Consider the following 18,384-nt stretch of genomic DNA (forward strand, 5'->3'; position numbering starts at 1 on the left):
AAAGTCCCTGAGAAAGGATGAACTTAGTCACTAAACCAGTGCGAAGGAAACTGGTTACCTACATGGTAAAAAGTTAATTTTTTCTTATCGCACACATTCACAAATTAATTCCAGGTGTATGGAGGTTTCCCAAAGAATTAAAAGTAAAACTACCTTATGACCCAGCAATTCCACTCCTGGGTATTTAAATCTCAAACAAATATTCGAAAAGATACATGCACCCCTATGTTTACTGCAGCACTAGTCACAATAGCCAAGATATGAAAACAACTGAAATCCCCATCAGTAGATAATCAGATAAAGAAATAGTGGTACATTTATACAATGGAATATTACTCAGCCATAAAAAAGAATGAAATCTTACCATTTGTGACAACATGGATGGACTTAGAGGGTATTATGCTAAGTGAAATAAGTCAGACTGAGACAAATACCATATGACCTCACTTACATGTGGAATCTAAAGAACAAGATAAAACAGAAACAGACTCAGATACAGAGAACTTATGGTTACTAGATAGGAGGGGGATTGGGGGTCTGGGTTAGAAAGGTAAAAGGATGTAGAAATACAAATTGGTAGTTACAAAATAGTCGGGATATAAAATACAGTATGGGGAATATAGTCAATAATATTGTAAAAACTACAGAAAAATAACTAGTGTCAGATGGGTATACCCACTTAAGGGGGGGATAACCTCAGAAATTATATAAATGTCTAACCACTAAGCTATACACCTTAAACTAATATAAATATTGAATGTAAACTACAATTAAAAAATAGTCACAGGTATATAAAGTACAGCATAGGTAATATAGTCATTAATATTATAATGATTATGTACAGTGGCAGATGGGTAATAGACTTATTGGGATTATCACTTTGTGAGGTATATAAATGGCTAGTCATCATGTTGTTTTGTGTACCTAAAACTAATTAAAAAAAAGAATTTTCTTAAGACACAAAAAGAACTACATTTGAATGTTAAAATTTTCTTTACAAAAAAATTAAAAGCCACAAACCTGATGAAGATATGTGCAATACAAATAAATAGAAATATTAGTATACTATTCAGAAACTCTTAAGTAAATTTAAATAGTAGAAAAATGGACAAAAGACATCAAGAAGTATTTCACAGAAGAAACAGGAATGACTAATAATCATGGAAATATGTTCAATCAATAATCTGGAAAATGCAAATTAAAGCCACAATAAAATACCATTTTACACCTACACCATTGGCAAGAATTAGGTCTTACAACAGTAAGTAAATGATAAACCATACTGTAAACTGGCACAACTATTTTGGAAAAAAACTTTGCATTATGTTATAAAACTATTATAAAGCTGATCAGGTACGTGCCTACAACCAACTCTGCTTCTAGGTATCTAAGAAAAACCTTTTCACATGTGTACCAAGAAACTGTACATGAATGTTCATTTTAGTAGTGTTAAAAGCAAAAAAATACATATACCCAACATACTATAAAAACGAACCTGTTGAATGATCAAATTACATGAGACTACAAACAGGATGATACTATTTTTTATAATGCTCACCAACAAAAGTAAACATTATGTAATTAGGGATATATGTATGAAAACAAAAGGAAAAAAAGCAAAGGAATGATTGATTCAGGGTAGTACTTACCTCTTGGGGAGAAGGGTAGGCTGGGGATTGAGAAGGAATACAAATGTAGAGTGAATCCTACCAGAAATGTTCTAGTTCTTAATTAGGGAGTGGGTGCATATGTGTTTTCTAGTATGCTTGATAACTTCCATGTTGCATATATTTTTATATATGTACGAAACACCCATACAGAAATACAGTGACCAGTGGTTGTCAGAGGCAGGGTGAAATGGGCGAAGGGAGTCAAAAGGTACAAACTTCCAGTTATCAGTCCTGGGGATGTAATGTACAGCATAGTGACTACAGTAATACTTGTATTATATATCTGAAAGTTGCTAAGAGAGATCTTAAAACTTCTCATTACAAGAAAAACAGTTTAACTATGGGTGATGATGGGTGTTAACCAGGCTGATTGTGATCATTTCACAACATACGCATATATCGAATCACACTGTACACCTGAAACTAGTATGTTACATATCAGTTATATCGCAATGAAAGGAAAGAAGTGACAAAAGAAGAAGTACAGTGACCAGAAATACTTTTATAATGCTAGCAAGAAAATCATCTCCTCTTAAGTGTATATACTATCTTGTGAAAGTAGAGGTATGGCTTGGTTAGGTGGAACAGTGGAAGTTTTCAGTCACAAAGAACACTGGTCCACTACTGATTAGTTGTGGATCTTGGCCAAGTTACTTTAATGTCTTTGAATCTATTTTTTAACTGTAAAGTGAAGAATTATTATAGAAATTATAATGTTATTATAAACTGACTGGTACAGACTACACACTTAAAAAATTGTTCTTATTTAATATTCTCCATGACTACTATCGTGTTTCCCCGAAAATAAGACCTAGCTGGACCATCGGCACTAATGCGTCTTTTGGAGCAAAAATTAATATAAGACCCGGTATTATGTTATATTATATTACACCCGGTCTTATATTATAAAGACCTGGTCTTATATTAAAATAAGACCGGGTCTTGTATTAATTTTTGCTCCAAAAGACGCATTAGAGCTGATGGTATGGATAGATCTTATTTTCGGGGAAACATGGTACCCACATTTAAGAAACCCCTTATATTGTGTAAAGTTTGTTCAGTTAGACTGAATATAGCCTCAACCATTAAGATAATGGAAGAGTGCTTTGTTAAAACAACAACAAAAAACGACCAGAATTTTTGCACTCAAATAATGTTGCTCCTTAAAGAAGCTATATACTTCTTTCACTGAAGTTTACTACTGCTCAGGGTTATTTTAGAAAGCTTTCACTGGACAGTTTTTTTGCAGTGGAGGAAAACCTTAATTCTTTGAGGGTAGATTTCACCTGTGATAGTCATAAAATATTTTGAATCAAGTCTGATGAATAAAGTACACAGGGCCAATAATCAAGTAAGACCCTGCTCAAAATTAACGTAAGACAATCATGAGACCAATTCTCTTGGATTACTTACAAGTAGACTTTTCAGGATATTTTCAAAGAGGAGTTTCAGGAAAGTTTTTAGCACAGTGGCAACATAGCTAAAAAACCCCAAAATTACAGCTTCACAGGGTTACTACTTGGAAGGATAACATTCTATCTTAACGCATAAAGAACCTCCTTTCGATGTAGTACAAGTCTACAATTGCTGAAGAGATAATTGCTTAATCAGTCACTAAAATTAGTGCAACTACTGATATTAATTGCCTTTAACTTTTCTAAGTTAGACAGAAAGATCTTTTTTATGAGAAGAATATTACAGCCAACCTACTAAATTGATCTATATTTGAGGGATGGAGAATAAACAATTAATTACATCATTCTGATTCTATAAAAGCAATCAAACACTGATAATGAACACAACTCTTTCAACTCCGTACTTGGGAGCATGATATGATAATGATAATGATAATTTATTATCATAATAAATATGTTATATTTATCACTTATTATTTTGATTTGAGGGAGTATTACTATACAAATTTATATATGGTTTTAAGAAAATACTATATTGAAGTTTTATTGCCACTGTAACTCCACATAAAGGGAAAAAGAAACAGAGCCAATGACATCCCAATAATTTCTTTAAAAGTCTGATATGAGAAACCATAGAAAACATTCTTAACTGATAAGACATGAATTAGATTCTAAATGCATTCTGTATCATATAACACATGGAGAAGAAAAGGAACAAAAAAATTCTCACATTTACCATTTGCAGGAGTAGTTTATACAACTTCAATAATCTCTTATCTAGGCATTTAACAGCATTTTAAGTTCAAAATACATTGTGAATTAATAACACTCCTTAGACGGAGTACAAAGTTTATTCAAACATTTAAAAAATGACCAATTAATTACACAGAATATAGTGAAATTAATCAAAAACAATATCAAGTAATTCATTTTTAAAGTGGCAGTGCAATATAGTAAAGCAGTGGCTTTAATGACAATATGGGAGAATTAAACAAAAGCACCTAAAAATATATCTTGAAGAATATGCAAATTTTCACCTTTTACTTTTTTCATTTACAACTTCAAAATTTTAGCTCTATGTTATATCACTTTTAGGAAGGCGCTATTAACAACTGAGATTAAAGTAACAGGCCTCTCAAGTAGCCACCTTCTTTGAATATTTCATCTCTTTATACCTATGCATACAATCATCTTTCGAATGCATGATTCCTTCAGCCCAATTCTCATTTCATACCTCAAAGAGTGTGTATTTAATAGAGACTGTGCATATCAATTCTGCTATTTATCTTTTCAGGTCCTTCAAAGCTATGCTTCTGACTGCCCATACATAATAATGTAACAGATACATGTTCCATTTGCTTCACTTCTCTTAAGAGCAGTTCATATTTTGGGTAGCTAGGGTACCAACTTAGTATGTTAGAAGACTACTGTATAATAAAAAGCAGAAATGGAAATGTAACAACTTTATACTCCTAAACTCTATATAGATGACCAAGACAGAAATATGCCAAAGAACAAAACATTTTGAATCATCTTCGAAACAATAAAATCAAAATCCCCTTCACCACAAAAATAAATATAAGAAACATACTAATAATCATAGCTAACAAGCACTGGAATACAAAAATTTCATTAGATATGAGAAATACACAGTTGAAGCCAGAAATACACAGTTGAGTCTTATTCTCTACATCCAGCCAGTTGTAGCCAGTCTAGTAAGTGAGATAGAATTCAGTGCTTTTGGGATTGACTGAAATATGGCTATAGTCATACAAGAGAACACTGGTTCTGATCTAGCAATGACATATGAAGTTGCCCATAGGCTGATAGCAAAAAAATGGCATAATCGGGGAACTTTTCAATCTACTTCACAAAAGACCTCTTATCTGCGAGCCTGAGCCCTCTTACATTTTTTTTTTCTTTTTCTTTTTTTGGGTCTAATATACCCAAGAGGCACTGGCTTTTGTAATGTGGCCTTTTATCCTACTGCACTGACAAGCCCAGACTGCCATTGAATGAGGAGGTACTAGGCAATGAACTTCAGGGAAGGCTGGAAGGGGTTAATATTCTTCACTGCCCAGCTTCCTTGTAAAGCAGATGACTGGCCAGCAGTGAAGAACATACTGAATTCTACAGAAAAATTTAGAAACCTTTAAATGAGAGAGGTTCCAAGCTGCGGTGCAAATATTTTAATATTTTAATAGAATATTTTAATATTCATAAATATTTATAAAAAATATATACATATAATGAATAGACCATTTTATAATGCTGGTTAAAACCATGAAGAGCTCTTAAGTCAGTAAGTGTATCAATATCCTGGCTTCAAATTAATATATATTTTCAATTAAAGTTCAATAAATATACTGGAGGGTATTAAATAAAACAGGAAAAATAGTAGTTTCAATTGTTCTCTATTTTTACCAACAATATATTTTATTGGCAATGGACTTGAACTAATCAAACTACAATCTATAAAGGGTTTTTGTAAAAATGCATTCATTTTCTGATAGTGAATTAATCCATATTCTGTATAATTAGAAAACCCATGATGGTGGCAAACAGCAAAATAGAAAGATAACAAATCTTGGGTTCAAAATCAAATGATTACATCAAACAAGAGAGTTAAACATATTTTCAGATTCCCATCATCAGGGAGTATGTAATCAGTACAATTCCTTCTCAAGGTCTTGTGGCTAGATTAACATCAACTCTAAAGCCTTCCTGTAATATTTCTTCTGGTTCAAGTTTTGCTTATTATATAAAAAAAATTTTTTGCATGGGATGAAAAAATAAAAGTGTACATTTGTTCAGATGGAATGTACTAGGTCTTTTGGTGTCCTAACGATTCAAACTGAAATTAAGATCTTACAACACTCCTATTAGCTTCTGAAAATGCAGCCAAGTGGCACTCAGAAAGATGAAACATTTTTTTCTATTTTTGTAAATATCCAAGAAATTGAAAAACCAACACCTAGAAAAAAAACAAGGCATAAATTCATCAGCACCAAGTAGAAATGCTCTTCAAAAGGAGCAGGTCTCTTTATGTATCCTGATATCCTTGGCTTGGTGATTAGGTTCTAATCTTCCCTCTGGGAAAAATCCACTGCCTAAGGCTAACACCGTTAGGCAAAAGAAACGGTAAAACTCAGCAAAGAACTCCATTTTACACTCTGATTCATCCACATGTTTTTAAAAGGGATTTCAAGGTTTTGGCACTACTTTAAACATTTTTCAGAGGAGGTATGGTTTCGGGTTAAAATGTCTTCCTTCCCTACTCAAGTACTTATTTGCTAAAGTGGGAAGTATCAAATTTAACTTTATTACTAATAATTCTTTAGCTACCATTCCAAAAGTTGCACTTAGTCACAATACAACAGTTTACATTTAAATAAGACTCTAGTAAGTAGTTAAAACTGTTCAAAAATGGTCGTACAAAATCCTGCTTGTCTCTCCTGCCTATCAGATACGACTAAATTGTTGGTGGCTGGACCTCAAATCACATACAATCAACCACATTATTGGACCCATGACCTACATCTCGAATTTGGCTAGTTAAACAGGCACACACAGCTACACCTGCTCCAGCTCTGCAGTGAGACACAGATCCAACAAGCTCCCACCTGAAAAGATAAAGAGTGTTATCTTAGAACAAAACAAGGCATGATTGACTTTACTCAAAATAGCAATGAAGACAAAAACTCCCTATTATGTGACTGGTTTTGAAAGATGCCAGCTTCCTGAGGAAGGTAAGATATCCCAAATGTTCTATGTTAACTACATCTGGCAGCATTTTACCACTCTGGAGTAACCTGTTACTGGAAGATCCCTTTAAAACACAGAGAAAACATAAAAATTACCTATTCAGCACTGGATCAAATGCTTCCACTGTATTTAAGTAGGCGTTGCCGTTGTGACCACCAACTGCAAAGATTTTGCCCATCACTGTTGCGATCCCCACTCCACCCCGGGGAGTGGTAAGTGACGCTACATAATCCCACTTGTTACTTCGAGGGTCATACCGCTCAACTGAACTCAGAGGAGAATTATCATCAAAGCCACCTATACAAAGAAAGATTTTTAAAAAGCATTACATTTCATAGAAATTAACTACTAAATCTCAATTCAATAGCTTCTACACACCCAATCTTTTAAAAACATCTGAGAAAACACGCACAATCAGGAAAAAAAATCATCTCAACACCTATCACCAACTACCAATTCCCAATAGACATTTTGTGTAACTCAAGATCATTGAAATAGTATTTTACTTCAATACTAGGATTAAAAATCTTAAAGTGGGAAAAACTAGAGTCCTTGTATCTAAGCAGATAAGAGAAAAAAAACACAGACTTCATATAATTTTTCCTTAGCGTCTTACGGGCAAGCAAGACAGCACTGAGATTCTTTTTCTCTGTGTGTACATGTATGTATTGTATTTTTAAACAGTTATAGAGCTTGAGAAGAGAAGAAACTACATTAATTCATTTGACTCATTTAGATGTAAGTTAAAGTTTTCCAGCTGTTTCCCTTAAAACTGTAATTGCCATCATAATTATAGCGATGGTAAACTACGACTGAATTCTTACCAATTTTTGCCAAAACTACATCTTCATGCTACATACTCTAGATAATGACAATCCTCTCTATAGATCATTCTAACAGTGTTACTTATAATATTCCTCGGAGTTAAACATAGACTGTTATTTTAACAGTGCTCTTTCCTTTAAAAAGAAATGTCTCTTTTTAGGCTCCATCTCAGTCTACATGACTAATAGGTCTCTTTGGTGACTAAGCCTGTTTTCCTGAGGACAGGAAGTGTCTATTTAGAAACAAGGTCAGTAAAAAGAATCAACAGAGTCAACTTCTCTAATGGATTTAAATTTATTTAGTCAACTTAAATGAGGTAAAATTCACTGATTATATGTGCAAAATGTGATGAATTTTAACAAATGTATACAGTTGTGTCATAATCAAAACCACGATCTAAAACATTTTTTTCATTATAATAAAGGGTTTAGTTTTATCGTGCTAATGTAGAAGATTAAGTTTTTAATAATTACCTTTTCCATAGCCTTTTCCACTGGCTCCCTATCACTTCCCTAGGTAATGCATGTAAATTTATAATAAAGAATTCAAAGCAGAGGAATAGAAAAGGCAGGATACAATTAGCTTGTGAGGTATGTGCACTCATTCACCTTTTCTGATTTAAATCAGTTGTACCTGTTTTAAGATTTGAATGACCACCAGGGTTTTTTTTAACGTTCAACCTGAGTCAATCTTATTTTTACCATCACTGTTCTAAACTACAAGGGCCCAGAAGATTTAGCAAGTAACGGCCACAATGATAAGTCCTATTGCCACAGTACAGGTCAGTACCTATGCTAGATGGTGAGCTGTGCGAGGGAGCCACTGTGCTGTAAACTCGGGTTTCTCAGAGACCCGAGTGCAAATTCCACCTTTGTTACTTGTTTAGGTACGTGACTATGAGTAACTCGTTCGCTCTCTCTGAGCCTCTGACTACTTCACAGAACTGCTGTGGTGATCAGGCACGATCTACAGGTAAATTATGTTATTTCTCTTCTGTAACACACTTGAGCACTGGAAGATTCAGCATTATTTCTATTACTTGAAGGTATTTAAACGCTAACAATATCCCACTCTCTTATCAAAAACTCAAAGTTATGTAACGTCAAACAATTTACATCAACCTAAGTGTGACACGTGCTAGGGACAATTTCTCTATACTCATTTCCTCCTCTGCAAAGTAAGGGATCACAAGACAGGTACCCACTTATTGGGTAACTACAAAGTGCCAGACACTGTTTGAGATACTTAACATATATTACCTCTAATTCTTAAAACAATTCGGAAAGATAGGTGTTATTATTCCTGTCTCATAGTCCTTTGAAGCCTTCCTATTATTGGAAGTGTGTTGAGTAGACCAGAAGTAGCATTATCACTTAGGAGCTGTCAGAAATACAGAATCGGAGCCTCTCCCTTGCAGTTTAACAATGTCTCCATATTAGTCATATGCATATTAGAGTTTGAGAAAGCATTGATTGCCCTGTGGTTCCTTCCAAGTCTGCAATTCAGTAAGTCAAAAGGCAATATAAAGATGCCAACACCCATTATGCATATGAAGTACCTATTGCTTTGCTTAAAGTAGTCAACCTAATTCCTTTGAAATGAGACAAGGAAAACATGTCTTAAATCTTTAAAGATTTTAGCAAAGCATATTCAATTTGTGTCCTTATGTTAAAAATATATATCTTATTTAAATGTAATCCCTTACTTTAGATATTCTTGCTACTCCCTGTAAAAATATGGAGGTACAAGTTTTAAACATGAAAGAGGAAGACAAAAAAGCATGGAATGTGAACTCTAAGGATTCAAAAGCAAATCTTAGGACTGATGCCACTTGAACCAAAATGTAGTATAATTTGCGTTGCTATGTTGTTTATAACATTGTCCTCGTACGTCCTATAATAAATTAGACCAGAGAAAATACCATCCACTCACCAACAACATATAAACAACCATGGAGCTCACTAACTCCATTGCCTGCTCTTCGTTGACCCATTTCTTTAACTTCTATCCACTTATCCAGATGTGGATCATACCTCTCCACACTAGATAGAGAAGCTACTCCATCATTGCCACCTACGGCATAAACATGGTTCTAAATAAAGAGAAAATAGAAACACATGACATTAGATTTTGAACTTATTTATATATTGTCCTAATGAGAGATCAGAATGTGAAAGCAGTATTTCATGAAATAATACGGTGTGTAATCCATATCTACATACTGAAGATATGAATATACCAGATGTTTCCTTATTTGGTTAGGGATGTGATGTATTGCAATGCAAGGAGCAAGCCAACATATAACTTACTACTAGAGCCACCGAGCCAACTCCTCCACGAGGAGTATTCATTGGTGCCACTGTACTCCACTGGTCAGATTCTATGTCATATCTCTCCACATCGTTGAAGCAAGTGTTGTCATCTAACCCTCCAATTGCATAAATTGGGCCTCCTAAAGAGGCCAAGGCAATCCCTCGCCTGCAAAGGTAATAAAACACACTTGAGCATTTGGGATTGTTTCCAGAAAACAAAGTAGCAAAAAAACTGCTAATGCAAGTCATTCATCATGTTAAACTTCAGTGTGGTTTCCTGCCCCCCTGCCCATTTTCAGATTAATCAAAGCTTCTGAATAGATGGCTACAGGGTTGCAAAATCACGCAAGTCTATGAACAGTGCTCCCTGCAGTTTTATAATACATAGCCGACACAGAATACTTGAAACTCAAATGAAATAACGAAGTAAAACCCAACAAAGTACTATAAATGGCGTCCAAAACATTCACTCAGTAAAACACACAGTTGAATAATTGAGAGGGTGACACACTGACAGTTTGCTATGGAGGTGAGAAGGCAATCTCATTTCTAAATTCATGTCATTGCAGAGCATGTTTTGTTGCAGGGTTTCATTATACCACACAAAAGAATGTCAATTTTAATATTACAAGCTTTATATCACATTGCTTTCTTTCTGAAGGGCATTTATTTCTCTTCTTGGAATGAACGAGACTTAGTCCATGTTAAAAGCTAATTCACTGTAATGGTGATCAGAAGAAAAATTACATCAATTTCTTAGAAAACATTGCAGCAATCAAAAGTCACACTATTCTAAAACTATTACCTGTCACTGACGTGGTATGTATTTTGGATAAAGTAGTGTATTTTATGAACCTCTACTACCTTGCTTCTTCATCGGTAACCCATTTGAGACAGGAGTAGACACAGCTGATACTAATGAATATAGGGAAAGCGCTAAGAACAGTGGCTGGCCCATATTTCGTGCTATGTATTGGCTATTACTACTAAAGAGAGTAGCTGCTCTATCACTGAGATGCTAACTCTAAATTTATCAAAAGAGTATCCTAGGAAAGAATTCTTAAGGATAATGTCATTTCAGTCACCTTAACCTCTGTCCTGAGTATAAAGCAATGACTTACAAAATACTGTGGTTATAAAAATTTGCAGGTGTGTGTGAACACAGGTGCCCTCTAGAATGTAAGAGTGTTACCTCATGGCAGAAATAAGTGTGCCTAATAATTCTCCCTCCCCCTTCACACCCCAAACCGCAAGAGTATACGACATTATTGGCTATTTCCTACTCCTTAAAACTCTTCTCTTGATTTTCATGACATGGCAAGTTGGAGTTCCCTCCTACGTCTCTGGCTGGTGCTTTTCAGCTTCCTTCATCAGTGCCTTCTTTTTCTACCATATCATTAACTTACGAAATTCCCTGAAGGCCTCTTACCACCCTATACTTTCTCTCTCTGTAAGCAGTCTCATTCTTTCCACAAATTTATTATAACTCTCATACATATTTCAAGACACATATCCAACTTCTACCTCAAATCTGTCTTGCTGGCTCTTTAATCTGAAATGAAACTCAGTCTGCCCTGGGATAGGCAGAATTTTAAGATGTCCCTGCCAGAATATTCACCCTCTAGTTTTACTCCTATTCTTATGATATGCTACATTATATAGCAAAGGGAGATTATCTGAACGGGCCTACTCTAATCACGTGAGCCCTATAAAAGCAGAGATGTTTCCAGCTGGTAGCAGAAGACAGGTCAGAAACTCAGAGAATGAGGTGAATTGCATGCTGCTGCTGGTTTAACAATAGAGGGAAACATATGGAAAGGACCTGAGAGTGGCCTCTTGGCGCTGAGAGTAACCCCTGGCCAACAGCCAGTAAAAAAAAAAAGAGAAACCCAGTCCTACAATCACAAGGTCCAGAATTCTACCAATAACCTAAATGACCTTGGAAACAGTCTCTTCCCCAGAGCCTACAGGTATAAGCCTAGCCCAGCCTACACCTTGATTGTGACCTTGTTAAGACCCTCTGTGGAAAGTCCAGTCAAACCTGCTGGAACCATGAGCTAATAAATGGATGTTGTTTTAAGGTGCTGAGTTTGAGTTAATTGGTTACACAGCAAGAGAAAACTAATAACCTATCACAAGACAAACAAAATTTTTATTCTGTTCATCACCTTGTTTTTCCTAATGCAGAAAATTGCTGTATTGGCAAAATGACTATCCACATCTAGTTGTTTACGCCAGGAACTGAAGGATCATCCTCGCCTCTACCTTATTACTCTCTACCTCCCACACCTAATTATCACTAAATCTTGCTGATTGTACTCTTTTGAACTACCTCCCAAGTATGTCTTCTTTTCTCTATCCCAACTTCTACTACTTTAGCCCAAGCCACCATTATTTTTTTGACTGAAATGCTATACAATAACCCTTTTGGTCTCCAGACTGTTTTCACTCTGGTCCTGCTCAAATCCCTGGTCCATTTCATAGGCAGAGGATCTTTGAAATGAGAAATCTGATTCTATCACTTACCTGCTATTAAAAAAAAATAGTATGTGTGTGTGTGTGTGTGTGTGTGTGTGTGTGTACATGTCAAAGCTCACCACATAAAATAAGAAATCTTGGCTAACCAGGAAGGCCCTCATTGTTTACTGTTTCAGCCTTATTTCTTGACACTATTCCCTTTGATCTCTCAGCCATACTGGACTTCTTTCATGCACTCTGCTCTCATTCACCTCCAGATTTTCGAAGACTCTTCATCTCTTTCCATCCACCACCACTTAACTGGACTAAATTATTCTATTCCTTCAGATCTTAGATCTATTGGGACTTCATTAAAATCTTCTCCACTTTCAAGCAGCCTTTACTTACCCTGTGCTGACACTATTGCCCTTGTAATCATATCTTTATTTGTATCTTCCCTTCTAGAATGTAAGCTCTACAGAGGTAGGGACTTCAGCTGTCTTATTTTTTGCTGTGTCTTTAGCAGTTGGTATGCCTTGCAATGGGCACTTAACCAGTATTTGTTGACTAAATAATGAAACCGCTAGAGATACTCTGTTAGGATGGTAGGTTTCAATAAAAGCACAGGTTAAACAACTACCAGTGTCCATTTTTTAGTGGAAAGATGAAAAAGGGGGAAAATAAAGAAAACCAAATATTTTACATGTGAAAATGATCTTGGAATGCATACTGAAAAAATGATTTGGAGGAATACAATTGTAAGCAAATAATGACAAAATAATTATAGTTCTATTATTTTTTTATACAGTTAGATAGCTATTGTAAAGTGGTCAGGAGATATTTTAAAAGATTAAAGAAATCCAACTGCTATTTTGCTAAAGAAGTTTCACTCACTTGCTAAAAACTAGCTTAGCATGATAAAGAGACAAGGGTATAAAAATTAAAAATGTACTTTAGGATTTTCTCCTCATTTTAATTCATGCACTAGAATTTAAACTATTTGTACTTATCCTGTAGCATAAACCAAACCCTATTAAAGTATTAAAATGTCATGTGTAGATAAGTGGGAGGTAACAGCAAATTTTAAGATAAGCTTTTTTCCCCCTAGGATTCTTTCTCCTCGTGAGGAAAAAAAGGCTAAAAATCTCCTTTTAGCGGAACTCTCTTCACATTTCCCTCTAATCTTTCAGACTAACACATGAAAACACCTAGTCAAAAACACTTTATGTTAAATTAATACAGAATAGAAAATTAGACAGCAGTGCCTCCCATGTGCAGTTCAACTTAAAATTCTTGTTTGGTAACAAGTCATTTTTAACTCTTACAGAATGTTGCTACAGTTTATAAGCCATACAAGCCACAATGTTTTAAGTTTTGTTTTGTTGGTTTGTCTGGGTTTGTTTTTTAAAATAAAATTGCAATACAGACGTTTTAATTTTTGTTCTCTATACAGAGCTACTTTTAAGCAGTATTTTCAATATTTATTCAGATAGCCCTCTTTTTCTTCCCACGATTACATGTTCACTCTGAAACAAAGAGGCAGAATTACTGTAGTATCTAGTGTTTATGTAAATTATTAAGCTCAGTCTTTGAATTCCTCACCCTATTTGCTGAATTTTAAATTTGAAAAAGGAATAGAATAGGTAATCTAATCTCCCATTTGCTGCAAAAATATATGTTTCCTTTCTGACCTCGGCCTACATAATCCCCATCATTGGGAGGTATTACAGTGTGCTCCATTATCATTATGGTGAAATATAAATAACTATTTATTCCTTCCTTCTAAGCCCTATACATCTCTTAAAATAGCTAGATAACCTTTAAATCCTCATGTCTCCAGACCAAAACCCTTCAATAATTTTTTCTATGACATGGCTTTCAGATCTCTTACTAACCTACTAGTCCATACTTATATGCAGCCCAGGTTATTACTCTCACATTTGTAACAATTTTTTGTGGACCCCATATACCATAATTACTGTTAAATTATAAACATAATACTATACTAACAGGTTATGTTCATTATAAAACATCCACTCAAAATTAATATAAAAGGATAAAATTTTAAAATGCAGTCTAATTTTTTGTTTGCACGCCCCAACTCATGTTGCACAGCCTACTTTGAGAAAACAGCTATAGATATGGACAAATCCGCATAAAGAGGAGTACAACTACAATCTGCCTTGATCTAAAGGCTTCCTGTCTCTTAATGTAGAGAAGTTCTTTTAATGCTTTTCTCCTTTTTTTTTTTAAGAGCTGTGCTTCACATTGGTTCAGGTACTTTTCCCAAATGAAACACACTCACAAACCTGACTTCCACTAAGTTGTTGTGGTGTAACTGAATTTTTTAAAATATAGAAAGCAAGTTTTAACCTATAACTCTAATTTTAATATTTTTAGGTTTTGCCTCTAGATGTAGAGTATGTTTGGTCAACTATGCTTTTGAATTTTGATTTGGTCACATATTAGCTATCCTTCCGCTTTAGGATCTCTAAAAATTTGGAAATCGAGTCATTTGAAACATTCTGAACAGGATAGTCAACATTTACTAAGTCACATTAGTAAAAAAATCTTCCTCTCCTTAAGACTGAGCTATCTACGACATGTATTTCAATTTATTGTAGATGAAAACTTTAAATATTAATGCTCATAATGATAAAAAGGTAATGAACAGAAATTGAGGGATATTTTCTTCACATGTTACATATACCTTAATTCTAAAGCCAATATCTTAGTAGGGAAACACCAGAGACATTCCATTAATATCAGGAAAAAGACAGAAACACCTATCTCTGTTATTAGTCACACTGTATTAGATCATTAGCCAATACAGTTAGGCAAGAAAAACCAATTAGACGCATAAGAATGTGTGGAAAAGTTGGCATAAGTTGAACAAGGTCTACAGATTAATTAATTAATAGCTTTGTATCAATGTTAATTTCCTGGTTTCAATAACTGTACTGCAGTGGTGTAAGATGTCATCTTATGGGAGCTGGGTGAAGAGTATACAGCAGGATTTCTCCATCTCAGAACTATTGACATTTAGGGCTAGATGATTCTTCGCTGTGGGAGAATGCCTTGTGCATTACCAGGTCTTTAGGAGCATCCTTGGCCTCTCCCAACTGCTAGATGTCAGCAGCAATTCCACCAATCTCCCTGCCCCCAACCCAAGCAAAAGGCCTCCAGACATTGCCAAGTGTTTCACAGAGGGAATAAAATCACCTCCAGGTGAGAACCACAGATACACAGGAATTCTACTATTTTTGTAACTTCTCTAAAAATCTAAAATTTCAAAGTAAAAAGTTAAAAAAAAAATCAACACTCATGTATAAGTGAAAACAATGAACTTTATAATTCGCAGACATGATTCCATCTATTTCTCAAGAAAATATAAAAAGTTATAACAAAGCATCATACTGGACACTTTAACAAAATGTGTTTAAGAAGACATTTAAAATTTCTAAAAGTGTAAAAAATTGGCCCTTTCAGTTAGAGGAAGCTTTCTTAATTTTCTACCAACCAATCAAAAATGTCCATGCTGATCTACCTCTTTGTGTTCATTGATGCCTTCATCATCCATTTATTTGTCAGAGGATCAAACATCTCCATGCTACCTAAATGTTCATTTCCATCATGTCCACCCACTGCATACACTTTACCTGTCAAACAGAGAAGTATTTTCATTTGATTCCAAATAAATTGATAGTTATATTTATAATCAATATATAATTAGAATAGCATAATAATTAACAAGTATTCTTCTGTTCAACATTATGATTAATGTCACCTCCATAGTCCAATGAAAATAAGTATAAACTTCTACTTAATAAAATGCCTGGAACATGTCCTTCTACATGAAGTTATTTAAATGCTCAAACACTATCCCTCCCTTAGGTTTCCCAACTTTTTACTTACTTAGTAGATGAAATCACTAATCATGCATCCAAACAATGTTTGGTAAAATGAAAACTGCTCTTATGTTAGTTACATAATGAAAATATAAAACTTAATACAATATGATCAAACTTTTTGTAAATAAAATAAAACATAAAAAATTAGAAAGATTACACACCAAAATGTTAACTGTGACAATTTCTGGATGTTTGGGATACAGATGATTTTTATTTTTATTAAAATGTTTTCATATTTTCCCCAAAAAGCATTTATACATTTATATTCAGAAAAAAAAATTTTAAACAGTCTCCTACAAATTTCACCATGGTGCCGCAATTAATCGTTTTCAGTAAGCAGTAAAAAACCCTCATTTCAATAACAATACATAGATGGAAAATCTTATTTCAATAACAATGAGTAGACAGGAAAAAAAGCAGATATATACTTATTATTTGGGTTCAATAGACATGCTTCTTTAGTTTGATTTTTTTTTTTTTTTTTTTTTTTTAGTTTAAAGCTGTCTTTTATTTATTGTTATTATTTAGGCAGTATGCTATATTGACTCTAAATAGAAGTGAATTTTTTCAACTGATTTTAAAGAGATTAAATAGCAACTAATGAGCTTACTGCTGTACTCAAAACTGTTTACGTTTATGGTAGGACTCTGCCAACAGAAAGGCGTTGCTCTAAATCGTGAATGGTATTACGGAGAGCTGCAATCTCCTTGTTTTTTTCTTCTTGAAGATGTTGAAGCTTCCTTCTGTAGATACTCTGTGGCAAAACAGTAGAATCTGGATATGATTTTGGTTTAGTTTGAACTCTTGCTAGTTTGGCATCAAACTCTAGCTGTAGTTTATTTCATTTTGCCTTTCTTTTTCTTGAGTTCTTAACTTTGCATTTAACTCTGAAATTTCTACCTCTTTTTTCTCTATCAGTTCTTTATTCTTTTCTTCACTTAATTCAACTTTTTTCTGCATATCCTGATAAAGTTTCCTTACTTCTATTTTATGTCCCTCCGCTTTGATTTTTATTTCACTCATAAGTTTGCCAATATTATTTTTATATTCCTGTTGATGAGATTTTAACTTTTCTTTCATATGATCAGCATTTCTTTTCAGTTGTTCATTTTCACCTTTCAAATTATGTTGATATTCAATGGTCTGTTGTAGCCCCTTTATCATATTATGAAGAGTAGCACATTCTTCTTTAAGTGAGACCTCCTTTGTTTGCATTCCTTTTAATAAGTAGTTAGTTTTTTCCAACTGAATATCCAGTATATTGTTCTTTCCACTAATTTCTATCATTTTCTGCTGTTCCTCAGGTTCCCTACGGTCTCCCCAGGTCTCCCCAGTCACGTCCTCCTGGTGCCTGGTCCGCCCCTCTAGTTTGATTCTTTTGCAAATATAATTCAGAGTAGTTTAACTCCCTTTTATCTGATACTCAGCTCCTGTAAAGCTCCTATTAGCAAGAGATTGTACACTGAGTGTCAATGGGCATAAAGTAACTAAATAATTACCACTGAAATATTTTATTGATACATTGAAACATTTTATAATTTAGCAATTTTCTTATAGAAAGAATTCCCAAAGTTCAAATATTTAAAAAGAGCATTATCATCATGTGATGTGATTTAAGACAACAGTGAACCCACCTTTCACAGAGATTACACCCACATGTCGCCTTCGACTATTCATTTCTGGTCCAAAGAACCAACTGTTTTTGTTGATAGAATAGCATTCAATACTGCGAAAAGGGTCTCCGGATCCACCTCGACCACCGACACAGAACAGCACACCTAATGGTAAAGCCACAAAACAGAGGTCAAAAATCACAGCTCCCTAATTTTTTTTAAATTAGTATGGAAAAAATGTTTAGGAAGTTAAAATTTTGATTAATAGCAAAAGAATGAGTTGCATGGATAGCATTAATGTCATTACTAGAAATCTAATTTTCTTTTTTTCTTCCTCATTTGAATTACTCAAAGAATAGGCTACGTTAGCTATCCCTGCTTGCTAACATCCCATGCCAACATGGTTCAGATCCTCA

General features: G+C 34.3%; 1 protein-coding gene across 7 annotated transcripts in view; it reads right to left on the reverse strand.

Moving 5' to 3' along the window:
* KLHL8 (kelch like family member 8) overlaps positions 1 to 18,384 on the reverse strand; it is a 65,771-nt gene that overhangs the window by 14,166 nt on the left and 33,221 nt on the right. For 3 of the 7 annotated variants that reach the window (XM_033105981.1, XM_033105979.1, XM_033105980.1), the window contains 6 exons: positions 17,990 to 18,133; positions 15,992 to 16,103; positions 9,985 to 10,153; positions 9,608 to 9,767; positions 6,946 to 7,147; positions 6,624 to 6,708 (listed from right to left, as the gene is read on the reverse strand). In XM_033105981.1, coding sequence (XP_032961872.1) covers positions 6,624 to 6,708; positions 6,946 to 7,147; positions 9,608 to 9,767; positions 9,985 to 10,153; positions 15,992 to 16,103; positions 17,990 to 18,133 — 872 coding nt within the window. Of the gene's footprint in view, positions 1 to 3,495; positions 6,709 to 6,945; positions 7,148 to 9,607; positions 9,768 to 9,984; positions 10,154 to 15,991; positions 16,104 to 17,989; positions 18,134 to 18,384 lie in introns of those variants that run through there. The other 4 variants (XM_033105985.1, XM_033105986.1, XM_033105982.1 and 1 more) reach the window with 2 other exon arrangements.

This window comes from Rhinolophus ferrumequinum, chromosome 5 (genome assembly GCF_004115265.2).
Source record: "Rhinolophus ferrumequinum isolate MPI-CBG mRhiFer1 chromosome 5, mRhiFer1_v1.p, whole genome shotgun sequence".
NCBI lineage: Eukaryota > Metazoa > Chordata > Mammalia > Chiroptera > Rhinolophidae > Rhinolophus > Rhinolophus ferrumequinum.